The sequence below is a fragment of the Ictidomys tridecemlineatus genome, chromosome 3 (assembly GCF_052094955.1).
Source record: "Ictidomys tridecemlineatus isolate mIctTri1 chromosome 3, mIctTri1.hap1, whole genome shotgun sequence".
In the NCBI taxonomy this organism is placed as follows: Eukaryota; Metazoa; Chordata; class Mammalia; order Rodentia; family Sciuridae; genus Ictidomys; species Ictidomys tridecemlineatus.
Genome location: NC_135479.1, coordinates 25,617,617 through 25,640,022, shown reverse-complemented (window position 1 = coordinate 25,640,022; position 22,406 = coordinate 25,617,617). Strand labels below are relative to the sequence as shown.

The 22,406-nt window shown below is 56.0% G+C and overlaps 1 protein-coding gene across 4 annotated transcripts; it reads left to right on the top strand.

Moving 5' to 3' along the window:
* Positions 1 to 3,410: 3,410 nt before the first annotated feature.
* Ppp1r9b (protein phosphatase 1 regulatory subunit 9B) lies at positions 3,411 to 21,252 on the top strand. Of its 4 annotated transcripts, none has more exons than XM_078042204.1 (10): positions 3,412 to 5,303; positions 9,268 to 9,400; positions 11,340 to 11,460; positions 13,655 to 13,759; positions 14,794 to 14,929; positions 15,461 to 15,613; positions 15,689 to 15,742; positions 18,765 to 18,994; positions 19,324 to 19,420; positions 19,603 to 21,252. In XM_078042204.1, the coding sequence occupies exons 1-10, from the start codon at positions 3,930 to 3,932 to the stop codon at positions 19,654 to 19,656; spliced, it is 2,457 nt and encodes an 818-aa protein (XP_077898330.1). In that variant the 5' UTR covers positions 3,412 to 3,929; the 3' UTR covers positions 19,657 to 21,252. The 4 variants fall into 4 exon arrangements, with proteins under 4 accessions (XP_077898331.1, XP_077898332.1, XP_077898330.1 ...); XM_013357059.4 differs by having other exon boundaries at positions 11,337 to 11,460; XM_078042205.1 differs by lacking the exon at positions 18,765 to 18,994 and having other exon boundaries at positions 3,411 to 5,303; positions 11,337 to 11,460.
* The last annotated feature ends 1,154 nt before the right edge of the window (positions 21,253 to 22,406 follow it).

Below are 22,406 nucleotides of genomic sequence, written 5' to 3'. Positions count from 1 at the left end.
CACTCAGGATCACCCATACTCAGGAGATGATTAGACATTCAAGTTAGGCCAGTTGAGGAAATTGAGGCGTAGGGAGGGGAAATGAGTAATCCAAGGTCACCTACCAAATGGGTGACCCTCGTGAACTCTAGCCTGGTCTCTTTCCTCAAAATGAGTAAGCCACTGCTCAGCCCTCCTCACTCCCCTGTGAAAGGGTCAGACAGGGGCTTCTAAAGGCCCCACTAACACTGACATGCTAAAGTTGAGCTCTGCTCTATGTCAGTGTACACACACAAGTATACTTCCCAGTGCCCCGGCAGATAAAGGAAGAAATTGGGGCAAGGACTACTGGCTTACCACAAAACATCTGAAGGACAGAGTCTAGACCTGTCCCTGCTCAGATGACCGTGCCCAGGGAAAAACCACTTTTGGAGGCTGTCTCAAGGCCCCAGGGCTGGGAAGAGAAGCCAGTCTTGGCACCCAGCCTGGGCCTCAGCCCAGGGCGCTGAAGTCTGGGGACTTATCACACATCGGGCCTCTCCCTGCCTGTATTGCTGTTTTTGCAGCTACACCCCATGTTTAAAGCAAGCAAGCCTCAAAGAACAGTCCTCAAAGAGCATCTTTCCAAAGGCTCTCATCAGATGAGGGTGTGTGGGAAGGTGGGAGGGAGTTGGGGTGAATTATATCTGCCTTCGGCCTTTTAGCAAGCTCTGGGAAAGCTTCACCTTTCCCATGTACCTAGTTGTCTGGGTTGCAGTCATTGTCACCTCTCCTGGAACTTGATTTATCCTGTGGGAGAACAGAGGGATTACATGACTTGTCCAAGATCACAGAGCTACTAAGTTGTAAAGCCAAAGTCAGAACCTTGGGAGCCACTCCTAAGGCACAAAGGAAATGAAAGAATGTCCATCAGAAGACCACCGGGCACCCTGACCATCAAGGTCTCCTCCACTAGGAGGAGCATGGGAAGAATAGGGTGCTGAGTTACCCTGGGGTGCTGAGTGAGAGGGAATAGGTGGGCATCGGAGCCTGAGAAGTGAAGTAGGGTATAAAGCCTTCAGTTGGACTGTAACTCTCCCAAATGTAGCCCTCTCCTCATCCTCCAGAGAGGATGGAGATCATGACACCCATTCCCCACCCATCTTACAATCCAGCAGCTTGGTGCCTGACCTCAGGGACGAGTGATGGGGAAGCACTTAAAGCTCCCTAAAAGCTTCTTCAGGAATCCTAGCTGGAGGTTGCTCAGCTAACTAGGAGCCCATGAAATAAGAATCCAGCTCATTAGTCTCAGTCACCCAACGTCAGGGCTGGCTCCACCCTCTTGCATCCCAAAGCCCTTAAAGGGGTTCACCCTCATAAATCCCTGGACAAGGAAGACCCGAGCATCCTTGTAATTCTATTTCACTCCAAGCTGCTGCAGAGATGTTGTTGGGGGTCCTAGGGTGCCTGCAGTTGGTTTTCATTTCCTCCTCCCACCCTCAGAAGCTGGGGGCTCCCCCACCTGGCCAGAAGCGTGGGCACAGACCCCTTGGGCTGGGACTAGTTAAGATGACTCACTACAAAGGGTGTGGGAGATTCTGGGCAGAATACCCAGGGGCCTTCGCCCTCCTCCAATCCACAAAAGAGCTTCTAAGGACACTGCCCAAATTCCCAGCCCCCACCTGGGTAAGCTTTCAGTCCTCTCCCAACTGCCAGAGCTGGTTTGAGGTAGGGGTTCAAGTCCCAAACTTAAGCTTGGAAACCCAAGTCCCAAAGCTTTCTCCCGAAAGAGGCCTTCTAAAAAGCATTAAAAAGGTGGTACTGATGGGAGCCTGAGGTGGGCGTCCTCACTGTGCACCATCCGGAAGTGCAAAACTGGGGAGAGGATCATCTCCTGTATGATGGGACAAAGATGTACATGGCATTGGAAAGCCTGAAGTCTGGGTTCATTTCCGGCTCCAGCTCAGAACCCACATCTTCCCTCCCCCTTGGCACCAGCCTTGAGATCCACTCTTGTGGTTCCTGGCCCCTTCCCATCCCAATATTCAGGGTTCCCAGGCGGCTTCCCCACACCCATCCCCCACATACAGAGCTCTTAAGCACGTGCTGACGGGTCAGTATCCCACAAAACCCACACCCATAGTGGAGGGGTACCAGAGCTCCCTCCGCCAGCCCTACCAGGCCAAGACGGAGCCAGTGGGAGATTAGGAAGAGGATGGAAGGGAAGGGGGGGAGGCAGGCAGAGGCCGCAGGAAGGCCCGAGATGCAGGAAGCAGCTGGGAGGGGGGGGGGAGGCTTTGTGCCTGGGTTGTTCTCTGGGTCCTAGAGTCCACTCTGTTCGTCTGGGATCTGCAGACTGGATCAACACATCTGGATTTGTCCAGAGGGTGGACCTTCACCTCCAGGACTCAGACAGCTGTGGAGAGATAAAAGGCAACCCTAGGCCACTAGTTGTGAATGTGAGGAATGGGGAATCTTCAAGGCACCTTTCTGGGTTTCCAGGACAGGGCATGTGTAGGTCACTGTCACCCCTCCTCCCTTTGCAGGCAGTGGCCAGGATCCTTTAAATCAGAGCCAAGTTAGAACTCTCATTGGGGAAACTTTGGCCCCAGGCCTCTAGTATTCCTCCTCCCAAACCCCTTTTCCTGTTTGAGAGACAAGAGTGTCCTGGTCTGGGTATTTACACACGAATTGGATTTAGGTGCAGAGCAAGCAGGTGACAGGACACTCTCTTTAGACTTTCCAAGAGTAAAGGCCAGGTTTAAGGATCCCTTGCCACTTAGGAAAAGGGGACACCCCCTTTTATTATTCCTCCTCCACCACTGCAAGGTCAAAAACGGTGGGCCAAGGTTTTACACCTTCGAAGATAAAAAAGATTCTCTTTGGGAAATTGTTAAAATACAGATCCCAGGGTCCAGTTTCTGAGATTCTCTTTCACAAGATTTGGAGAAGGGCCTAGAAATCAGTATTTTTACCAGTCGCCCAGCGATTTTGATGCTGATAGCCCTGAAGCACTTCGAGGAGCCCTAAGGACGTTCAAAGAAATGATCCTTTGCCCCTCCCCACCATTCCCTCCCATTGGGGAAAGAGAGGGGCCGCACTGAGACCACCGTGGCTGAGTTGGCTCTTCCCAATTTAAATGGGAGTGCGCCTATGCGGTTCGAGATAAGCCGCAGAGATCGGGATGGAAAGGCTAAAGAGAACTGGTCATGGTCTGGGGACAGCGGAAGGTTCCCAGCCAACCATAGGCAGGGGAAGCGAGACGTTGGGGTGGAGGGAAAGGGGAGGGCTCACAGGCTCCGGCCCCGGAAATCCGATCCCTTTAGGACCCAGAGGTGCCAGTCCCCCAGCGGCGGCGGCGAGAAGGGCAGCCGCTCGGTCTCCGGCAGCCGCCGCTTCGGCAGAGCCAGAGAAAGACCGAGGCTCGGGGCGAGGGGGGGAGGGAGGGAGGGAGGGAGGCGCGGCGGAGCGGCCCGGCCGGCCGAGCAGCCATGGGCGCTGGGGTGCCGGGCGCCCGGAGAGCCGAGGCCCCCGGCTGGAATGGGGAGCGCCCGCGCCGCCAGCCCCACTGACACCGCCTCGGACGATGTGAACCGGTGCCGCCGCCGCCGCTGCTTCGCGGGCTGGGCGCGCGGTCCCAGTGGCCCCGGCCGCCGCTCTTCTAATTTGGGTGGGGGCGACCGCACCAGGCCGCTTGGGCTTTTTAAGGGGGGCTGGCTGTCTTTGGCAGCTTGATTGGGGGAGGCGACCCACACAGGGCGCTCGGAGATTTTTTTTTTCTGTTTCTTTTTTTTTTTTTTTTTTTTGGAGCGGGGTTAACTGTTTTTGGCAGCTGGGTTTCTGGAGGACCCTGAAAAAGGCCTTTCGGGGTTTCTTTCTTCGGGGGAGGGGGCGGTGGTCCCGACTTGGCCGGCCGCCTGCTGGAGGGGGGCAGCGGGGAGCGGGGGGATGCTAACCCGGCTCCCCCCACCATGATGAAGACGGAGCCGCGGGGGCCCGGGGGTCCCCTCCGGAGTGCCTCACCGCACCGCAGCGCCTACGAGGCGGGCATCCAGGCGCTGAAGCCGCCCGACGCACCTGGGCCCGACGAGGCACCCAAGGCGGCCCACCACAAGAAATATGGCTCCAACGTCCACCGCATCAAAAGTATGTTCCTGCAGATGGGCACCACGGCGGGGCCGCCGGGCGAGGCGGGCGGCGGCGCAGGCCTGGCCGAGGCCCCGCGGGCTCCCGAGCGCGGCGTGCGCCTGTCGCTGCCGCGGGCCAGCAGCCTGAACGAGAACGTGGACCACAGCGCCCTGCTCAAGCTGGGCACCAGCGTGTCCGAGCGCGTGAGCCGCTTCGACTCCAAGCCCGCGCCCTCGGCGCAGCCCGCGCCGCCGCCGCACCCGCCGTCCCGGCTGCAGGAGACGCGGAAGCTGTTCGAACGGAACATCCCGGCAGCCGCCGCCGGCGACAAGGAGGCCGCGGCGCGGCGGCTGCTGAGGCAGGAGCGCGCCGGCCTACAGGACCGGAAGCTGGACGTCGTGGTGCGCTTTAACGGCAGCACCGAGGCGCTGGACAAGCTGGACGCCGACGCCGTGTCGCCGACTGTCAGCCAGCTCAGCGCCGTCTTCGAGAAGGCCGACTCGAGGACCGGCCTCCACCGTGGGCCCGGGCCCCCCAGGGCCGCGGCCGCAGGGGCTCCCCAGGTCAACTCGAAGCTGGTCAGTAAGCGGTCCCGGGTGTTCCAGCCACCGCCGCCACCGCCCGCCCCGTCGGGGGATGCCCCTGCCGAAAAAGAGCGCGGCCCGGGAGGGCAGCAGCCTCCGCAGCACCGAGTGGCCCCCGCCCGGCCGCCCCCAAAGCCCCGGGAGGTGCGCAAGATTAAGCCGGTGGAGGTGGAGGAGAGCGGGGAGTCGGAGGCCGAATCAGCGCCCGGGGAAGTGATCCAGGCCGAGGTGACGGTCCATGCGGCCCTGGAGAATGGCAGCACCTCGGGAACCACAGCCAGCCCGGCACCCGAGGAACCCAAGGCCCAAGCAGCCCCCGAGGAGGAGGCGGTTACAGTGGCAGCGCCAGAGAGGGGAGTGGGCAATGGGCGGGTCCCGGACGTGGCCCCAGAGGAGGTAGACGAGTCCAAGAAGGAGGACTTCTCGGAGGCGGACTTGGTGGACGTGAGCGCCTACAGTGGGCTCGGGGAGGACTCTGGGGGTAGTGCCCTGGAGGAGGACGATGAAGAAGACGAGGAAGACGCGGAGCCCCCCTATGAGCCCGAGTCGGGGTGCGTGGAGATTCCGGGGCTCTCGGAGGAGGAGGACCCGGTCCCGAGCCGGAAGATCCATTTCAGCACCGCGCCGATCCAAGTGAGTGAACCCCCTGCTGCCCGCGCCGCCCCTGCCACGTGCACGCGGTCGCCCCCGCCTCGCCTGCGGGGGGGTTGGCAGGCTGAGTCAGCCCCTGCCACCCAGCCCCCTTCCCAGAAGTTCCCACCCTGAGGGGGGCGTGGGGGAGTTCCAGCTGTTTGTCAGAGGGAGGCGATTTTCGATTTTCGGGTCTGTGACCTGGCGACCTGCCCGGACCTGCCCTCAGGTTCCTCTGCCTGCAGCCCCGCCTAGCACCAGCAGAACCGGCCCTGCCCCGTGTGGGCTCTGGGACACCTGCTTTCCCTTCCTCTCCCAGACATTCCTTCCTCCAGAGCCTGCCAGAGGCTGGGACTTGGATGGTGTGAAAGGGCGTGGGAGTCCTCAGGAGTCACTCCCCACAGATGACTTGTTCCATTTGGAGAAAGAGGGGGTCAGGGGGCTTAGAAACACTTGCTGCTGTCCCCTGTAGGGGAGCTAAGTCTGGTGAGGGAGTAGGGAGTCAGAAACTTTCCAAAACAAAGATGCAGGGGACTGGACGGTGTCCCTTCCTCCCTCCTCCTCCTCTGTACTCCCACCCCAACTTTGCAGAAGTGAAAGAGGGAAGCGGGTCCTGAGGGTGAACTGGGCCATGGACATGTGACTGAGGCTGAGGGAAAGACCCTGGCGCTGGGACTCTGCTCCCTGGGGTCTATGCTGGGCTGGCTTCCCAGGTCCCTCATTGCTAGGGAAGGGAAACTTCGCGTTACCCTTGAGGGGGAAGGCCTTCTGCAGACCTTGAAGGAGAAGGGGTGGGGCTGGGAGATCCCCAGGGTGCCTGGCAGAGGCCCACAAGCCTTTGCTCTTGGCTGCTCCATAGAGCAGACTCCAGTGGCCTTAGCAGGCCCCAAATGCTCTTGCCACATTCTTTGAGTACCCTGACGGGAACTTCCCCTTTTGGGGGGTCTCAATTTGCACTCCCATCCTCACCACCACTGTTGGTAATTGGTTTGTGGGCTGTGCCTGTGCTCTGAGATCCTCAAAGTAGTGCTGGTGAGGAGGGGATGTCTCTTGGGAAGAAGTAAGAACCCGAGCCCCCCACCCCACTGCCCTCCACTTTTGTCTGGCACATTCAGCCTTGTTGTTTCTCACCACCCCAGACTCATCTGTGCCTGGCCCCAGGTCTGCCCAGTGGAAGTACTCTCCTTGGCCTGGACCCTGCCCAGTTTTTACCTTCCCCAGCCAAGACCCATCTGTTTGCTTGCAGTTTCCATAACTACTCCTGGACACTGAAACTGCCCAAGTTTTTCTCCCTGCTCAGGGTTCTCACCCTCTGCCCTCTCTCACCTCCCAGCCTAGCAAGAGCCTAAGTAAAAGGTTAAGGGAGAGTGGCTGTTATTCTCCTCCCAGGCCTGCCCCTTGCCCTGGCTCGGACCTTAGGAGCCGTTTCCATCCTCTGTCCCCTCTGAAGGCAGTGGGATCCTGAAGTGAGTGAAAGATGTGGTATTCTTGGGAGAGAGTCAGGAGGCCCCCACCCCTGCCCCCACCAGCAGTTGGAAGCCCTCAGAGATGGAGTGAGGTCTGGGCCTCTGTCTATATCTGACACCTTACCCTGATTTTTTGGTAAAAAATAGCACATGATTTAGAGCAGTGCTTCCCGACTCCCTAGTGACTGTGAGACTGGCCGCCCTGCATGAGAGCCAGGGCACTATGTAGGCGCTGAGTGACTTTTGGCTATGCTGGGGATTTTCTCCTATTCCCCCTGATGCAGGGGCTGCAGGTTCCTTCTCCCTGCCCCCAACCCTGCATTGATCCTGAGTCCAGGGTTCCCTCTCCCTCCAGTGACCCAGTTGTTGCCCTTATGGAAGCAGAGTATTCCATGGATGACAGAGAATGTAGTTTCAGACTGTCACCTGGGTGGTGGGACTGGCCCCAGGGCCATTTGATAGGAGGGGTTATTGGGTTGGGGCCTCTGAACCTGAGGCCTGGAATTCCTGCAGGGGGCAGGATTTGAAAGGTGAATAGGCACTGGGAACTATGGCACATGTCTGTAATCCCAGCAACTCGGGAGGTTGAGACAGGAGGATGGTAAATTGGAGGCCAGGCTCAACAACTTAGTGAGACTGTCTGCAATTTAGGGAGACCCTGTCTCAAAAAATAAAAAGGACTGGAGATATGTCTCAGTGGTAAAATGCTCCTGGGTTCAATCCCCAGTTAAAAAAAAAGAAAGAAAGAAAAAAAGAAAAATGAACAGGTTTGATAAGCTGAGGAAAGACAGGAGGGCAAAACCCATGACAAGATGGAAAGGTGTGTTAGGGGTTCAGTGGGATGTCTGTGGTGGTAGTGGGGTATCCAGGAAAGGAATGGAAGACCCTCTCCCCTGGAGCAGAGGTGAAGGGACCTCAGATGCAAAAGTGAGTCTAGGTTTACCGCAGCCCCTGTCCCAAGGCCTGGAGCACTTGTGTGATGGGAACAAAGTCACTAGTCACCCACCTGCCAGAGCCCAGCTGGTATGGTCCCACCCTGCCCAGCCACTGACTAACCCTTGTGACTTGGCCAGCGGACCCAGCGTCTTGGATTATATGTGGAATGGGTGTCCTTTTCCTCCATGGGGCTTGGGATTCTGACAGATGTTGGGAAAACAGCCCACTTACCACTGCACAGTGCCAGATGATCCCCATGGGCCTGATCCTGAGTGCCTTTCAGGCTGTGAAATTGAGGGCATTGGACTAAGTGACCACATAGGCCCCTCCCAGCTATGCTTCTATTTAGTCCTATAAGTGCCCCTCCCCCTTCCACCATGCCAGGGAGCCTCTGTGGTTGGGGGTGGGGATGACATGGAGCAAGCCCAAACAAAGGCTGGGACATGAGTGCCCATGGGGCCGGCTCCTAGAGCAGAGGGGGCCCTGGCAGGGTCCTTGGGGGAGATGCTGTCCCACTGCAGCTCCTCAGGCCCAGCCAGCTGCTAGAGCTGCTCCTTCCCTCCCCTGTCCCCACTTGGCTCCAAGTAGTGCCAACCTGTCAACGCAGGCAGTGAAGCCAAGCAAGTCATGGAACCCCAAACAGTGCTCATTACACTCCCATGGGGGCACCCTGCCTGTTACCAGAACCAAGCACTCCCACAGAGTCCTGCCCCTTCTCTGGTCCTTTGAGGGAAGAGGGGAGCTGGGGAGTTCTTCTTAACAGAGAGACCTAGGAGGAGGGGGACAGCTGAGAGACACAGAGGATACCATGGCAGAGGCAGAGAGGCTGCCCCTTCCCCAGGATCCCTGGTCCTCTCAGGGCATGGGTCCTAGGGTCTCTCCCTGGGTCTCCTGGTGCACAGGAAGCACAACTCAGCAGCCAATCCAGAGGGACACAGGCCTGGGCGTAGGGGCCAGCTTTTGCCTTTGCTGTTGCCCCTGAGGGCCCCTGGGGTTGGAGGGCCTGACCTTCTCCATAGGAGTACAGAGGATCTTTCCTGCTTCCCTCCCCTACCCCCAGTCCCCCTCAGGTAGGGCAGAGTGGGGTCCTGTCTGCCTCTCTAATCACTCCCTCCTGCCCCCACCCCACATCTGGCGTCCTCCAGCACAGTCGCCATCCTTTATCCCCGTTCCTCTCCCTCTTTGCTCAGCTGTTCCCATCTTTCTGTCTTTATGTCCACCCTCACCTGTCTGACCCTTGGGTCTTGTCCTTCGCTCTCTCTCTGCTCTGGGTGTCTAGGTTCTTGAGCCTGACAGTCCCTCCAGTAGTGCCCGTCTGCTCTGCACAGGCCTGCTGCACTAGCTTTGGCTGCAGTGTGGCTGAGGCAGGCTGGGTGCCTTTCTTTTTGCCCCTGCTTCAGGCTCAAGAACTTTGCTCAGAGCCGGGGTCATCCCGGGACTGGGGGATGAGGATAAGGGAAAGGCTTGTGGCAGGAGGGGAGCAGGGGGCATCAGTGGGGCTCAGCCTCTTCATGCCAGCTCTGCCCTTGCCCTCTTGGGGCCTCTGACAAGCTGCCCTTCCCCAGGTATTCAGCACCTACTCCAACGAGGACTATGACCGGCGCAATGAGGATGTGGATCCCATGGCGGCCTCTGCAGAATATGAACTGGAGAAGCGGGTGGAGAGGTTGGAGCTGTTCCCTGTGGAGCTGGAGAAGGGTGAGAGGCCTGGTCTAGGCCACCTGGGCTCACCTAGGCTCCTCTCTGGTGCCAGCCTCCGAGCAGCACTCCGGGGCTCTCACAAGCATGCTGGGCTTCTCCTCCAACTTGGGCCCTTGGCAGCCCTATCTGGCCTCCCTCAGGAGTGCCCCACAGCTGCTCATGCACTCCAGCCCAGCGGGGGCGCTCCCTGCCCCACTCATCCAGTTAACAAACCACCATGTGCTGGGCCCTGGGCTCTGTTGGAGGGTTGGTGGTAGGCCAAACCAGGCTCCCTCTCTCAGGGAGGTGTCCCCTCAGGGAGACAACAGGGAGTAGACATAGATGAGCTGCCACTGTGTCCTTAGGAGTCGTAACAGGTGGAAAGAGAGGGTTGCTACTGTAAAAGCATTTAACAGAACCTGACCAGAGAGCGGGCAGTACATAAGGGAGCAACACTTGAGTGAGCTTGAAGAGAAGGAACTCAGGGGGTGAGGGAGAGAGAAGAGGGGCTTGGACGAATTTTCACAGTGAAAGCAGGAACGGTGTGAAGACAGGGCCCCCAGACCATGCCTTTTCCCTGGGATGGACTGGGAGCTATTGCAGGGCATGGAGAAGGTATTCTAGAAGGAAGACCACATCAGGCTGTGATGCAGGCTCAGCAGTGAATGGAGAGACCACTGTGGCGTGGACCAGGTGTCGGCAGAGCAGGGGTGGGGGATCAACAGGGCCTGGTGGGATTTGGCTCATCAGAGGCTATGAGGGGGTGGGGTGCTTCCCAGGTCTGGCAGTAGGAGGGTGGTGGTGCCAGCCCCTGGAGGAGTGTCTGAGGGAGGGAAGGTCACCAGGTTGGATATCAGAGGCCCATGAGGTAGACCAGACCACTGTGGCTGAGGAAGTAGGCAAGAGAAAACAAGGTTTTTGGTCAGTGAAGCTCTGGGTATAGATGAGACTGCTTGGAGAGGGACCAAAAGGATTAAGGCCAAGCCCTGTCACAGACCCCATTCCAGCCACACACTTTCTCCCTTTTCATTGGGTCTTTTTAGTTATGCATAACATTAAGACTCACTTTGATATAATAGTAAAAGCATGGAATACAGTTTGTTCTATTAAGTGCCCAGTACTTGCCCTTTCCCTTCCCTCTTCCCTTTTTTTCCCTATCCTCTCTCATTACTAATCTTTCTGCTATTTAATTTTAGTGTTTTTTAAACAGTGTCTTGTGGGTATACACAGTGGTGAGATTCACTGTGGTCTATTCATATAGGAACATAGGAAGGTTAGGTCAGATTAATTCCATTATCTTCCCTTATCCCATCCCTCCTCCTTCCAACTCGATCCCCATCATCTAGTCCACCCATCTCTCTTGTATTTTAATGGAGTCCCCCAGTTCCCCCCCCAGTTCTGCCCTTACTTTGGACTAGCTTCCACATATCAGAGAAAACATGCAGTCTTTGACTTTTGGGGTCTTGGCTTATTTTGTTAGCACCATAGCCTTCAGATCCATCCATTTATCAGCAAATGCCAAAATTCCAGTCCTCTCTGGTTGAGTAATACTCCACTGTGTGTATATATCACAATCCGTTCATCTGTTGAAGGGCACTAGGTTAGCTCCATAGCTTAGCTCTTGTGTGTTGTGCTGCTATAAGCATGACGTGGCTGCGTCACTGTAGTATCCGGCCATGTGCTCTTATCTGCATGTGTAGTAGTCTCTCACTCCCACTGCCCTTGGCACACTCTGTTGCCTGTGAGCTCTTTAAAAGGGGCAAAGGGGAGGGAATGAGCCAAGTGCCATTCTTGGTGTCCTGGCAAAGAGGGGTAGACAGAACCATGCCCCTGTCCCAGTTGGGGGACGTCCTCTCAGCTTGAGGACAGCCTCCTGGAGGGGAGCTGTTCCCTAAAGTGAGGGTTCAGATTGAAGGATGTCCCGCTGTCCCTGACATCTTGCCCCTCTGTCCAGCAGACTCTGAAGGTCTGGGCATCAGCATCATCGGCATGGGGGCTGGGGCCGACATGGGCCTGGAGAAGCTGGGCATCTTTGTCAAGACTGTGACGGAAGGTGGCGCAGCCCATCGGGATGGCAGGTACCACCCCCAACCTCCCCACTCCTGTTAAACCCCCTCCCCAACGTCATCTGTGGAACAAGCCACTGTGTGGGGGGACAGGCTGTTCCTGGGAGCTTGTGCGCTCTGTGTGGTTCAGATGTTGTGGAGCGCTGTGCTGCCGGGTGCTGTGCCCGGCCCCAGGGATGCTCAGTGGACAAACAGATGGGAACCCCTCGCTTATGGTGCTGACATTCTAGAGGAGGCTTGGTGAAGATGGTGACTGTGTGTCTTCTTGTGTGTGTTGGCATTGTACCGGGAGCATGGGCTGTTTTTCTGGATACGTTGGGGCATTTCTTTCACCAAATAAATACAGTGTGCCTGGCTGTCCGTGGGCTGGTGCCTGGCCCCACGAAGTCAGTGTTGAGAGCCTTGCCCTCAGGAAGCAGGCAGTGTAGTAAAGGGGACACCAGACAAGGGACACACAGAAAGTGGCAGATGGAGAACATTACATAAAGGTAGAACACAGGAGGCTTGATTTCTCCGGGAGTCAGGGAAGGCCTCCTGGAGGAAGTGACATGGGAGCTGAGAGCGGAAGGCTGGATGGGAGTTGGCTAGGCCCAGCAAGGGCAGGAAGTTCCAGGCAGGGGAGCAGAAGGCAGGCAGGGGGATCCTGGTGTTGGTGTTTTGAGACCAGCTGGGGTGCGCTCTGGGGGTGGGGCTGCTCTTTGTCTGTGTCGTGTGTGCCTGTGCTGAGCATCTGTGGTGGAGGGTAAGTTCTGTGGGCCAGAGGGACCAGGGAGGGTTTCATGGAGCTCTGGGCCAACAGGGTCACACCTGTGCCAGCTCTTCTCCTGTGCTTATGCTGCAGGGGGGAGGTGGGGTGTAGGTGAGCAGTGCTGTTGGCACCCCCAAGGGAGATTGTAAGTGAGAGCTTGGCATCAGGAGTCCTCGGTGGTGGCACCCCCAAACCCAGACCCTCTCCTGTGACAGATGAGCAGGTGTCTTTGTGAGGGCTGGCTGACCTTGGGGTCATGTTGGTAGAACCTAGTTCCCCATTCAGAGGGTTTCTGCCTGTTGTGGCCCTGGTGGCATGGAGAGGGACAGAGAACAGAAAGGGTGGACAGTCCCTGCTCTTTTTTTTAATACCTTTTTTTTTTTTTTTTAAAGAGAGAGTGAGAGAGGAGAGAGAGAGAGAGAGAGAGAGAGAGAGAGAGAGAGAGAGAGAGAGAGAGAGAATTTTTAATATTTATTTTTTAGTTCTCGGCGGACACAACATCTTTGTTGGTATGTGGTGCTGAGGATTGAACCCGGGCCGCACGCATGCCAGGCGAGCGCGCTACCGCTTGAGCCACATCCCCAGCCCTAATACCTTTATTTTATTTATTTTTCTGTGGTGCTGAGGATTGAACCCAGTGCCTCACGCATGCTAGACGAGCTCTCTGCCACTGAGCCACAACCCCGGCCCCCTGCTCTTTTATTTACCTCCTCTCCCTTCCAATTTGAATTTTCCAGATCCTCACTCATTGTCACCTGCTGATTGGGGAGTGTGTGTGTGCATGAGTGTGTCCGTAAGCTCGTGCCATGTGTGGGCTTGGGACCTGTGGGGCCAGCTGTTTGTGCTAGGCTGTGTCTCCATTTCCATGGGGAGCTCCGAGAGAAAGCTTGCAGTTCTCCAGACAGAGGTGAGAGTGGGGGAAGGAGGTGCTCAAGTCCCCACCGACTGTGACAGTCCAGGCTCCATCACACCATCTCGGCCCTGAGTGGAGGACAGGGCCTCTGGAGGCAGAGCTGGAGTGCCTGTGGGATGTACCTCTGTCAGTGTGGGTGAGCACCAGGGTGCTGCTCAGATCTGAGACTTTTGAGAAAATGTCTGAGGACTCAGGTCTGGGCAGAAATGTCCATGTAAGAGGGGAGCATGGGGCATGTATGCATGGCAGAGGTGAACTCTGAGGATGTCACACCACTCTGTTGAATGTGATGGAAAAGGGGGCAAGAGTGTGATTGTTACAGGAAGTGTACCTGCCGCCTCTCCCAGTCCTAGACACCTGTGTCTGGTTGGCTTGCCAAGGTCTTCCTATTCACCAGGTGGGCCTGGTCAACACCTAATCCCCTGATATCATGAATATTTTGCAGGTAGACAAAACACCTCAGGTTTCTGATGGGAGGGGTTCATCTCTGCCGCAGGGTCACAGTTCCCCTTATAATCCCCATTAACCAATGTCACCTCCCCTAGGATTCAGGTGAATGATCTCCTGGTGGAAGTGGATGGAACGAGTCTGGTGGGAGTGACCCAGAGCTTTGCAGCTTCCGTGCTCAGGAACACCAAGGGCCGAGTGCGGTGAGAGCCCAAGGGGTGGGGAAGGGTGGGATGGGAGCAGGCAGGAGGCTGGGCCCTCATGTGGCTACTCTGTCCACCTGCTCACTTCCAGTCAAGGTTTCACTGGCTCCCTATCTGCAAAAATGTCTGTGTCCATAGTCCCCTGCTCCAGGCCTGCCTTATACCCTGAGCTCCCTGGCCACTGCTGGCCACCAATACTCAGGTTTCTAGGCCCCCCACCCATGCCCCTCCATCCTGTCCACTTGGGCTTGTTCTCCTTTCCCCTGCCTGTCTCTGACTCACTCTTTAAAGAACCAAGGTGTTCAGGGTGAATGCCAATCAAACTGGGCTCCTCTCATCTGCACTTCAAACCACCCTCCCAGCTTGCCCCAAGCAATCCTGGGAAGACTGCTCCCTGAACCCAGAAACCCAGGGATTAGGTTCCAAATTCCCTGTGTCCATTTCATCTCTGGCATAACATTTAAGGATCACTCCCTTCCCCCTATAAGAGGGGCACTACCCCCAGGAAAGGGTGGTGGAGAGAAACAGGATGTGGGTAGCCATGGGAGGAGGGGCTGGTGCCTGGAAGTTCCACTGTTTCCTCTCCATCCTAATCTTCAGTTAGCATCATCCCGCCCCTTCCTGAAGTTCAGGGACTTGGAGCCAACCCAAGACACACCTCCACAGCCCCAGCCCTCCCGGATGGGTCAACTTTGCCATTCCCCTGCCTCATTTTTCTCACATGGTAGTGAGAGAGCCCCCTATGCTGGCAGCTCCTGAGCTTATGTCCTCTGCAGTCCAGCCCAAAGTTTGGCTGATATCCACCTCCCATTAACTGGCCAGGAGGGCTAGTGGGCCTTCCTGCCTCCTCTGGGAAGGAAACTCAGTAAGGCCCCCCAGTTCCTCCATTCATTATTAACACTGCAACCTCTGGACTCAGCCTCTCATTTCACCTCCCCTGGGAGGGCCTGGGCCTGGAGAGGGGAGCACTAGCAGGGAGGATGCTGGCATTACCAGCTGAAGATAGGCAGGGGATGACACTGGTGCCCCTGCAGGTTTATGATTGGCCGGGAGCGGCCGGGAGAGCAGAGTGAAGTAGCCCAGCTAATTCAGCAGACCTTGGAACAAGAGCGATGGCAGCGGGAGATGATGGAGCAGAGATACGCCCAGTATGGGGAGGATGATGAGGAGGTAGGGACTCCGGGCCTGCCTGGTGGCTTGGTTGCCCTCTGCTGGCCAGATGAAGCAGTACAGACGTCTCCTCCTAGGCTTTCTCAAGCCTGGTAAAGAAGCCCAAACCCCTTGTGGAGCCCTGGTCTGAGGGAGGAAAAGCAGATCCTTCACTCAGAGAACCCCTAGTCTGATGGAAGAGTTACACCCTTTGTCTTCAGAGAGCCTTCCTGGTCCCTCGCAGAGTCCCCACTCTGAGCGTAGGACATAGCCCCTGACCTCAGGGGTCCTAATCTAAGGAGGGAGACAGGTACAGACCTCAGGGGACCCATACTGTGAAGGGCACAGTATGGGCTGTTTTTCAGGGTCCTAGTCTTATGGGGAAACTACTAGTCCTTCAGGGGACTCCCTGGGCTATTGAGGGAGGCATGAACCCACCCCTGGCTAGCTCCAAGTATGACATGGGCAGACAGCTACTGGTCTCAGCTCTGGTCACAGGTTGCTGAACAGCTGGGGTGGGTAGGGCCCACGGCCACCTGTCTCCCTTCACAGACAGGGGAATATGCCACTGACGAGGATGAGGAGCTGAGCCCCACGTTCCCAGGTGGCGAGATGGCCATCGAGGTGTTTGAGCTAGCAGAGAATGAAGATGCATTGTCTCCTGTGGACATGGAGCCTGAGAAGCTGGTGCACAAGTTCAAAGAGGTAGGAGGAGGGCACAAGGTGGTGGCCCTGGGTGGTGGCCCTGCTGAGCTGAGTACCACCCCTTCTGCCCTGCAGCTCCAGATCAAGCATGCTGTAACCGAGGCAGAGATCCAGCAGCTGAAAAGGAAGGTGAGGGTGCATGTGTGTGCAGGTGTGCTCGTGTGTGCGTCTGCATGTGTGTTGAGGGGCAGGCCTGGGGGCCGGAGGGAGGATCCCCCCTCACACCTGCAGCAGTTGATACCCGTACTCCACCCATGGCCACAGGTGCTCATGGAGCAGACTGCTGTGAGGTGAGGGAATGCAGACTGAGAGCTCGAGCTCGGACCCCATCTGCTGCACCGTTCATTTGCCACTCTGGGCCTCCATCTCCTCAACTGTTAAGATGGGGCACAAATGGGGCCAGGGTTGTGGCTCAGTTGTAGAGTGCTTGCCTAGCATGCATGAGGCACTGGGTTCGATCCCCGGAACCATATAAAAATAAACAAATAAAATAAAGGTATTGTGTCCATCGATTAAAAAAAAAAAGATGGAGTAAAAATACTAGCAGCACCTAGGAGCTTGGTGAGGATTAAATGAGATAATGCACAGTCCCTCACACAGGAGGTGATCAGTCAAAAGTCAAGTGTTAGCTGTTACAGTGGAGCAGCTAAGTTGAGCTCTAGATGTCTTGGTTTGCATTGTCCAACACACTTCCTCCATGTACAGGCCAAATACACACTACCAAAGGAACACACACTGATATGTGCCAGCCTTAACCCAGGTACATGGTACTCACAGACCCAGACACCTAGACACACACACCCTCTGCAGAGTCCTAATCACAGGACAACGCACCTGTGCTTCCTGACATTCTACCCAAGGCCATCAGCAAGATACGTGGACCCACTGCCCTTGAGTGCTCTGAGACACACTGGTGAGACCATCATTTAGAGCACCTGGCTTGGGACATGCATATTTTCACCTGAGCAAGCATCACAGATGCTAATGCTGACAGCACCAGCTGGTGACATGTGACATACAAACATGCATATGTCCATGCACAGATGCTTACAAGAACACTGGGTGCCAGCACTCTTGCAGGCATAGATACACAGACTTCACATTGAAGGAGTTGCACCCCCACAAGTTTTCTAGTTTGGGAGAGATGGGTCTACAGGGGCCACGTGGACCCAACACACCCAGATACACGTGTGCATTCACTCCCACTTATATATGGAGTGGGCAGGATGTAAGTGGCTGAGGCACAGCAAGGGCATTCCTCACAGAGAGACAAGCTGGAAGTTGGAGGCTGGCTCTGGGAGAAGGCTGTCAGGCTGCAGGGCAGTCATGTGGGCAGGCTGGACTAGAGTGGGCTGTGCCCAGCAGTGTGCCGTCTTCCCTCTAAGGACTCTAGCCTTGGCTACAGATGACAGGGGGCTGTGCAGTCACTGGGGATTTTCAAAATGTCACTGCTCAAAAAGTGGGAGGATGTGAGGGTAGAAAGGACTTGGAGGCTGGCAAACTGGTTGGAGGCCTGGGCAATACCTGTTAGAGTGGTCCAGGACTACCCAGATACAAGTCAGGGGTGTGGAAAGGAAAGGTGGGTCAGAACCTCATTTCCAGGATTGAGTTGACAGGCCATGTTCCTGGGAGTATGCAGGGCATTTGTGTGTGGGGCGGGGGGGGGGGGGGCAAGTCAGAGTTCTGTCCAGGGTCACAGAGAGCAAGAGGGCCTTCAGGTTTTTTGGGTTTTTGGGGTTTTTTGTTTTTTTTTGTTTTTTTTGTACTGGGGATTGAACTCAAGGGCATTTTATCACTGAGCTACATCCTCAGTCTTTTTTATTTTTGAGACAGGGTCTTGCTGAGTTGCCTAGGGCCTCACTAAGTTGCTGAGGCTGGCTTTGAACTTGTGACCCTCCTTCTGGGATCACAAGCTGTATTTGACCTAAGGGGCCTCCAATTTACAAACATCCATCAAGTTACTTCTAGATGGTTGACACTATTCCAGTCACTCATCATGATGGGCAAAAGCAGAGTTGGTCCGTGTCCTCATGCAGCTTAGAGTCTGCACACCAGTGACTGTTGTTACAAGCTGACATGGGACTCTGTAGGAGTAGACAGGGCTAATAAGCTCCTAGAGCAGAAAAAACTTGGCCCAGGTGAGAATGGGCCATGTTTTGCTGCTAGAGTCACAGGGAGCTTCTCTGGGGCAGTGACAGATGGAGTAGAGAGCATGGGACAAGCTGGTGAGGAAAAACTAGCCAGAGAGAATATATGCCATTCCCCACAGAGGGAACAGCATGTGCAAAGGCCCTTTGGCAAGTCTGAGGGTCTATAGGAAGACTTGTGTGGATGGGGCACAGAGAACAAAGTAGCTGCTTCTGAGGTGACTAAAATGGTGGTGCCTTCAAACAGGTGAGAAAGTCTAGAAAGGAGGCATTGGTTTATGCAGATGGGGACTCTGGTTTGGGGCATGGTGCCTAAGAGGAGCTGGGAGATAGGACTGGAGCTGATCTCCAGTAATTGGAGAGCTGGAAATTGGGAGTGAATTTGGGCTGAAGCTTGGGATTTGGGGCTCAGCACACAGAGGTGGTGAGGGAGGTGGGTCTCTGCCCCAGGTAGTATGTGTGGAGAGAACAAAGGCTGAGCTGTTGGGGACCAAAAGTTACCTGGGACCTAGGAGAGACTAGATTGTTCAAGAAGCCCCAGAAACTTCAGCGGCCAGGACTGCAGAAAGGACAGAGAGCAGTGATGACCCTCACCATTGCTGATGTGACATCTTTCACATCTTCCATCTCATCTGTGTTAAAAGCTCCCTTGCAAGCTGGGGGCGGGGGGCAGTGGTGGCAGTTGTCATTACTGTTTTATAGATGGGAGGGCTGAGGTTTGAGACTGAGCTGTAAGAACTAGTCAGTGACTAATAGAGGCCTCCCGCCTCCCTGGGAGTGTGGTGCAGTGACAGGGACTCTGGCTAGGAACCCTGAGGCTGGGGTCCTATGTCTTCTCCCTCTGGGTTTCAGTTCCCAGGCTCAGCCAAGGAGAATAAGTAGTTGGGGGTCAGTGGGTTCCATATCTGCAGGAATCCTCAGGAGATTCTGGCCCCAGTGCCAGATGGGGATGCCTTTGAGCTCCCTCTGGCCCACACCAACCCAGGGCCAATCCTCCCTCTCAGCTGCAGAGCCTGGAGCAGGAGAAGGGGCGCTGGCGGGTGGAGAAGGCACAGCTGGAGCAGAGTGTGGAGGAGAACAAGGAGCGCATGGAGAAACTGGAGGGCTACTGGGGCGAGGCCCAGAGCCTGTGCCAGGCTGTGGACGAGCACCTGCGGGAGACCCAGGCCCAGTACCAGGCCCTGGAGCGCAAGTACAGCAAGGCCAAACGCCTCATCAAGGACTACCAGCAGAAGTACGTGGTAGGAGGCTGTGGGTCCTGGGCCCAGGAGTATTGAGTTGCCTTCAGTGGTAGTCCCTATCCCCTCCCCTGAGCAGGGAGACAAGGAACACAGAGGTTGGAGGACCCCACCATGGGGTACTTGGGCCTGGAATGACTAGGGCCCAGAGGCAGCGCAGGGCCAGGCCATGGAGACATTAGGAAACCTGGGACCTCCTGACCTAAGAAGCAGCGCAGCAGAGCTGGCAGTGGATCAGAGGACAGGGATGCGGACCCTGATTCTTCCCTGGACAGAAGCCAGACCACATACCCTTACCCACCATCTGTCCATCACCTGTCTCCAGGGAGATCGAGTTCCTGAAAAAGGAGACTGCACAGCGACGGGTTCTGGAGGAGTCGGAGCTAGCCCGGAAGGAGGAAATGGACAAGCTCCTGGACAAGGTAGGCTCAACGGTAACCTGGGGGCAGGGCTCTGTGAAGGGAGCAGCATGATTGCTCCAGCTAGCACCTGTGGACCCCAGGATGCTGCTGGCTGGGAGCTCAGGGTCATTTCCTCACTGGGGTGGCAGAGGGAGCAGGGTCATGTTTGGTGCCTAAGCTTGACCACCAATCCTGTTTTCCAGATCTCAGAACTGGAAGGAAATCTGCAAACACTGAGGAATTCCAATTCTACTTAACAGGAATCATTCCTTGACCGGACAATAATAATCCCCTCCCATTGTCCTCCCTCCCCTGTCCTCAATACCCCACCCCACCCTCTTTCTGCCTGGGGACAGGTGCCCCGACTCCCCCTATCCTTCCACCCCACCTCCCCCCAGCTTCAGGGACCAGAGGGCCCATATCACAGGCCCCCTTAAGGTGGCCCAGGCAGACACTGGTGGCTGGAAGGGCGGCCTCCTTCTTGCCCCATAGGGCTGAGGCATAAAGGCCAAGGGAAGCTTAGGGCTGGCCTGGGTGGTGGATGGACACATGGACCTGCAGAACAAACTGCCAGACTTTACAACCTCCAGCCTTTGTCTCTGGACTGGAGTGGGGCTGAGGCTCTCCCAGCATCTCGCCAACTGGAGGCTGCTCCCTACCCACGGGGCTTCTGGATGCCCCTGGGCCTCTTGACTTGAGATTCTTTCTACCTTCTTGGCCCTTCCCTCTCCCCTATCATTGTGCTGTCTGTTGCATTCTGACCCTCCTGCTTGGGGGTGGGGGTTGCCTCAACACCTCCTGTACCTGTTCCCTATCCTGGGAAGGATAGAGCCCACCCCAGAGCCCAGCAGCTGGGCCTGGCCCTGCACTGATTTCTCATATATCCTTCAGGGAAAGGGGAGTGAGAGTAGAGGAAAGTAGAGTCCAGGACACCTGGTCCCCAGCTCCCCTTTTCCTGGAAAGAGCAGCAGCCCTCAATTTCTCCTTGTGCCTCCCCTCTCCCAGGTGCCAAATAGCCATAACCTCCTCCTGAACTGTTTTGTGGCCTCTCTGGGGTCCAGGTTTCCTGGCCAAGCCTGGGAATGTCAGGGAGGAGGGGAGGTCAGCTTAGGGGGCCTGGTTGCAGAGACGCCAGTCTCAGGCAAGGGCAACACTTCTCACTGAAAAGCCAGGCCCTGCCCTTCGCAGCCCTGCCCAGGGCCACACTTGGAAGCCTTGTACTAACATCCAAGAGATTCAGCCTCCCACCATCCCGCCCCCGCTGTTTTCCAATGTTTTGACTGGAGGGCGAAATTTTACTACTCTTCTTTTTGGAGACCAGGGCTGCCCCGCCGGCAGCCTGCTTTCTAAGTGAAATCGACTCCGTTTCCCCCACTTCAACCCCAAATTGGGGCTTTGACCAAGGAGGTGAGACCCCCCCCAAACCCCTCCCCTTTCAAAATCCATCTCGTTTTGCCACTTGCTCATGCCCCTGCCCCAAGCCTGGGTTTTTGTTCATTTTTTAAAAACAACCCCTTTCCATCCGTTTCGGCCTCTCCTTGTTCCCTGTAAATAGACCATTAACATCTATCAGTATTTCTTGCCCCTCTCTTTCCCTCAGACGTGCCCCCACCCCCGGAAGAGCTGGCTGTCTCAGTGCCGGGCCCCTGTGCTTCACCCGGCAGATGGAGGGGGCGGAGCCGGTGGGCGGGGCCGCGGGGCGCTTCCGGCTTCTCGGGCTAGCGGCCGCCCCTGCCCCGTCCTTGGAGGACCCCGTCTCTGTATATAATATATATATGTATGTATTGTTCCCGGTTTTGTACGGACCATGCCCTCTGTCAGGTCGTCCCCATAAAAGCAGCCCCCAGACCCTCGCTGCCTGGTTTCTTGATTCACTGGGGGTGGAGGGGTCAAGACCACCAGAGTTGTCCCGGATCCTGATGCTCTTTCTGCAGAGTTCCCAGCCCCTGCAAACTGCCTTTCTGCCATCATTACCCTATCAGCATATATGCTTTTTGTCCAGTCCTCCTGGCGTTTCTAGACAGTCTGTCGCATCCCTTTTGCAAGGTCTCTTAAAAAATCCAGAGGATGGGCTAGATATGATAAGGTGAACCCCAAGCCCTTCCCCTGAGTACTGAATGAAGGGATACTCTTCAGAGGTGCCCCGTTTTAGGTCCTAGAAGGATCAAATATTTATTGGAGTGGGAAGTGACATGTCAGGGCAGTCTTGATCCTAGAAATGTCCAGTTTTCTCTCCTAGAGGTGAGCCTGAGAGGTCTTAAACAGCCTGAGTCTCCTGCTCTTTTCCAGCAGATCTGGCTGCAGCCTCCAGATCTGATACTAAAGGGTCATGAGTCCGATTCTGGAGTTCCAGGAACAAGCTTTGCTGAGTCCCAGAGGTGAAGGCAGAAGGGAGGGGCAGGAACTTGCGGCAGTTCCCAGTGCAAACTTCCCTTCCTTGATGCTGTGGTGCAAGTATGGGGAGAGAACCGAAGCTGGGTGCTTGTGTTCTTTGACTTGGCCCCAGTGGGATTCTCACTCTCCCCACTCTTTACCATAAGAAATAGAAGTGCCAACCTGAAGGGCCCTGAACTCAGATGACAGCTCCTGAGGCAGCTACTCCCTGTGGATGACTGTCACCCAGATATCATTCATGTCAAGGCAAATTCTGGCATCTCATAACTACCCCTCTAAATTTCTAGTTTATATTATGGCCCATGTAGGACCAGTCCAGTCCAAACCTGATGGTTAAGGACCATTTCTCTCAGAGCATCTCCTCCAAAGTAGATCATCCTGGGAACACTCTTGAGTGCCCTGGGGATACTGAAGACAGATCCATCCAGCATGATCCCATGATCATAGGTCATCCCATGATCATAGGTCACGGTTCCATAGTTAAAAGTCAAAACCCCAGGGCCACTGGAGAAACCTAGCCAATAAGTCCCAAGAAGTGACATGGCTGGGGAGGCAGACCTGGGGGTTTACTGAGGGTTTCTGCTGGTCTATCTGGGGCTAATCATCCACGGTG

Excerpts from the sequence above, each read along its gene's own strand:
- Ppp1r9b (XM_013357059.4), top strand. The coding sequence starts at position 3,930 with ATGATGAAGACGGAGCCGCGGGGGCCCGGGGGTCCCCTCCGGAGTGCC. Across the intron at positions 5,304-9,267 it reads TCAGCACCGCGCCGATCCAA|GTATTCAGCACCTACTCCAA; the intron begins GTGAGTGAACCC and ends GCCCTTCCCCAG. Across the intron at positions 15,614-15,688 it reads TGGTGCACAAGTTCAAAGAG|CTCCAGATCAAGCATGCTGT; the intron begins GTAGGAGGAGGG and ends TCTGCCCTGCAG.